This window comes from Propithecus coquereli, unplaced genomic scaffold (genome assembly GCF_000956105.1).
Source record: "Propithecus coquereli isolate 6110/MARCELLA unplaced genomic scaffold, Pcoq_1.0 Scaffold44, whole genome shotgun sequence".
In the NCBI taxonomy this organism is placed as follows: domain Eukaryota; kingdom Metazoa; phylum Chordata; class Mammalia; order Primates; family Indriidae; genus Propithecus; species Propithecus coquereli.
The window spans coordinates 1,921,761-1,925,498 of NW_012150174.1; the positions used below are offsets into that span (position 1 = coordinate 1,921,761).

Sequence of the window (3,738 nt, forward strand, 5' to 3'; positions counted from 1 at the left end):
CCTTGGAGTAAGTACTGCTTTGGCAAGATTTAGCTTTCTTAGACTAGCTTTAGGAATTTTGCTTAACGTCGTTAGTTTTAACATTTCGTTTTTTACTTCAATATCTGTTTTATTCTCTGTAGTTGACTTGCTGGTGAAAGTGGGAGAGGTTGTGGACAAGCTCTTTGATTTGGATGAGAAACTAATGTTGGAATGGATTAGAAATGGGACTTCCCAGGCTCTGGACCAACCCCAGGAAGATTCTGAAGAGCAGCCAGTGTTTAGGATTGTGCCCTGTATACTTGAAGCTGCCAAACAAGTACGGTAGGTGAGCTTTTTTGTGCAAAATGTTCTGGAAAAATCCAATGGCTAGAAGTATTCTTAGATATAAAAGTCTTATTAGATTTCTTTCAAACAGCCAATCTTTGTTAGGTTTGATTCGCTACTAATATTTGTGATGACAATTGTCTTAATCCGTTTGTATTACTATAAAAAGTACCTGAGGCTGGACAGTTTCTAAAGGAAAGAGGTTTATTTGGCTCACACTTCTGCAGGCTGTACAAGAAGCTTGGCACCAGCATCTGCTTTTAGTGAAGGACTCAGGATTGCTTCTACTCGTGGCAGCAGCCAGCATATGCAGAGATCACAGGGCAAGAGGAAGCAAGGTGGGGGGAGTTGCCAGGCTCTTTTTAACAACCATCTCTCTAGGGAACTAATAGAGTAAGAACTCCTTCATTACTGCGAGGGCAAGGATGAGGATGGCACCGAACTGTTCCAGGCATTCACCCCCATGACCGAAACACCTCCCATTAGGCCCCAGCTCCAACATTAGGGATTCGATTTCAGCGGACAAACATCCAGATTATAGCAATAATGTATTTGCTCTTTGTAAGAATGATAATTACAAAGTTCCTATTCTAATTTATCATTTAGGTATAGGCTATTATTCAGCACTAATTGTGCTTTCTGTCTTCATCATCAGTAATTTTATGTAATTTAAAACAAAGAGGAAAGATTTTCTTGTGCTTTATTTTACATTGAACACTTAACAACTTCTTCAATTAATGTTGGACATCATTTATTTTCTTGCTCCTTGGGTTTATATGCCAGTCTTCACTAAGTAACTGACTTTTGAACTTTAATGTCTTGGCAAGAGAGATTACCAGGTCATAGGTCATTGAAACTGCTTATTGCTAATCACTAGAAAATTCATTTTTGAATTGATCTGCTTACTGGTAGTAGTGCCACCTTCATGCTTTTTTAATAAGCCACATTAAAACTATTAATTTTATATCCGTTATCTAATTGCTCACTAAACTCATCATTCTTCCCCCAAATCTGCTTCATCAGTCTTCTCAATCTCAACAGATGATGTAATCATTATCCCATTTGGATAATGTGGAAGAAGAAATGGAGAAGCCATTACTGAGTCTTTCCCACCCTACTCTTGTCCCATGGCCAGTCAATTTCCAAGCCTTGTTCCTGACTTTTTCTGGGATCCCAGTCATGCCAACCTGGCAACTATTGTCTCTCACCTGGAAAACTAACTGCCACATCTCTTACCTGAGTCCCCTGCCTCTAGGCTTGCTCCTTCCAAGCCTATACTTTAGACCCGTCTTTGCAAATCGCACGCACTCACCTCTCATTTTCATACTTCAGACTTTCAAATTGGCCTTCCTTAGGATAAGGTCCAGATTTAAAAAAAAAATACGGCTTATAAGGTCTTGCACAGTGCCTCTCCATCCTTATTCCTTGTACTCTGTTTCAACTGTATAGAATTTTCTTCATTTCTTCAACTGAACCACTCTCTTTTGCCTCCAAGCCTTTGTGCAGTATGTTTCCTCTACCTCAAACACTTTGCCCTTTCAGGTTTCTGTATAAACATCATTTTTCATTTACCTTCCCTGACCCTCCAAACTAAATTAAGTCTGCTTGCTTTGTGGTCTTCTAGCCCCTGGAACTTCCTCTAGTGCTATATTCATGTCACTCTATTATAATTACCCCTTTAATTATCTTCTTTCCTTTTAGACTGTAAACTTTATGAAGATAGGGATAATGTCCTATATGTCTCTGTTTTCCCAGCCCCTAACATAGTGCCTGAAAGAAGTAGGTACTTAAATAAATATTTGCTGAAACATCATTTTAATTGTGCACTATCTTTTCACTTAATTGTTTGGTTGAAGAAGCAAGATTTTGATTTTCTGAGAATCCAAACTATTGATCAGAAGAATGACACAGTTTTAGTGTTCTCAGCTAGGGAGGTAGGATAATCCTAAGAAGTTTTAAGAACGTCATTATTGTCGATTCTGAGTGCAGTGGGCCTTACATTGATATAAAAGGCTCAGTCAGTTTTTGTTCTGATTATTCAGGTAAACCAGAAGAAGTATCAAGTAGCAGGTCTCTGAATTGTTGCTTCTGTGGGATAAAGCCAAAAAGAATTTTTACTTCTCGTCTTGTATGTGTTGATTATATTATATGATTTGTTTGTTTCTTTTTGCTGTTTCCCCTATTAGAATTTAAGCTGTAGTGAGCACAGAGACTTTATTCTGTTCCCTGTTTTATCTTCAGTGCCTAGAGCAGGCTGGCAGAGAGTAATAAATGCTTGTTGAATGAATACAATCTCCTGGATAGTACAGTTGTTGATTCAATGTTTTTGCTTTTTTTAGTTCTGAAAATCCAGAAGGGCTTGATGTTTATATGCATATCTTACAGCTGCTTACCACAGTGGATGATGGAATTGAAGCAATTGGTAAGGTGGTTTATTGAGATGTACTATAGTTACTCATCTAATTACTTGCTGTTTTAAAATTACTGCTTTCTTTATCATCTATATTAAGTACAGTGTCCTGACACTGGAAAAGACACTTGGAATTTACTTTTTGACCTGATCTGTCATGAATTCTGCCAGTCTGATGATCCACCCATCATACTTCAAGAACAGAAGACAGTGCTAGCCTCTGTTTTTTCAGTGTTGTCTGCCATCTATGCTTCTCAGGCTGAACAAGAGTATCTAAAGATAGAAAAAGGCAAGTATCATTTTGGTTCACTAAATTAAATTCTAGACTGTCAGATTTTAAAGCGCAGGCTTGTGTTTGTTCATTATTTGATTTATTTCTTCCATCTTTAAAAAATGCTTTTATTCCCCTAATTATAAAAATATTACATGCTAAATGCAAAAAAAAATTTGTAAAATTTATAAAGGACATCAAGGAAACAGTGCTTGTGATCTCACCATCCAGAAGGCAATTACTACACACGCACATATATTTTTTTAAAGTCCTGCTTTTCGGCCAGCTTCTTTCATTTAGAAATATAAAATGAATAGTTTCCTATGTAAACACATGTTCTTTCACAGAATGATTTTTATGACTGCAATTAAATCCATGATTCATCTAGAATTTATTCTGGTGTTATATATGAGGTATGACTTCAATTTATTTTTTCTTATAACTGGTACTATGCCTCAGCGTTATTTTTCCAGAGGGCCAGTTGACTCAACATCATTTAGTGAATAATACAGCTTACCACTCTGATTTGAAATTTCATCATTACTATTTTTTAAATTCTCCTTTATATTTTATTCAGTTCCATTGCTTTGTTCATGTATTAGTAGCCATAGTATTTTAAGTATTAAGGTTTTATGTTTTAATACCTAGTAGGGCTAATCCCCCTTCATTCTAATTTTTCAGAATGTTTTTGACTATTTTTGTTTATCACTGAATTAGACTGACAGGTTCCAAAAACAAAAAAACTTTCTAA

The 3,738-nt window shown here is 36.3% G+C and overlaps 1 protein-coding gene across 1 annotated transcript in view; it reads left to right on the top strand.

Moving 5' to 3' along the window:
* SAAL1 (serum amyloid A-like 1) overlaps window positions 1-3,738 on the top strand; it is a 28,177-nt gene that overhangs the window by 17,078 nt on the left and 7,361 nt on the right. The window contains exons 6-8 of the mRNA XM_012654170.1: window positions 76-303; window positions 2,646-2,728; window positions 2,817-3,005. Coding sequence (XP_012509624.1) covers window positions 76-303; window positions 2,646-2,728; window positions 2,817-3,005 — 500 coding nt within the window. The remainder of the gene's footprint in view (window positions 1-75; window positions 304-2,645; window positions 2,729-2,816; window positions 3,006-3,738) is intronic.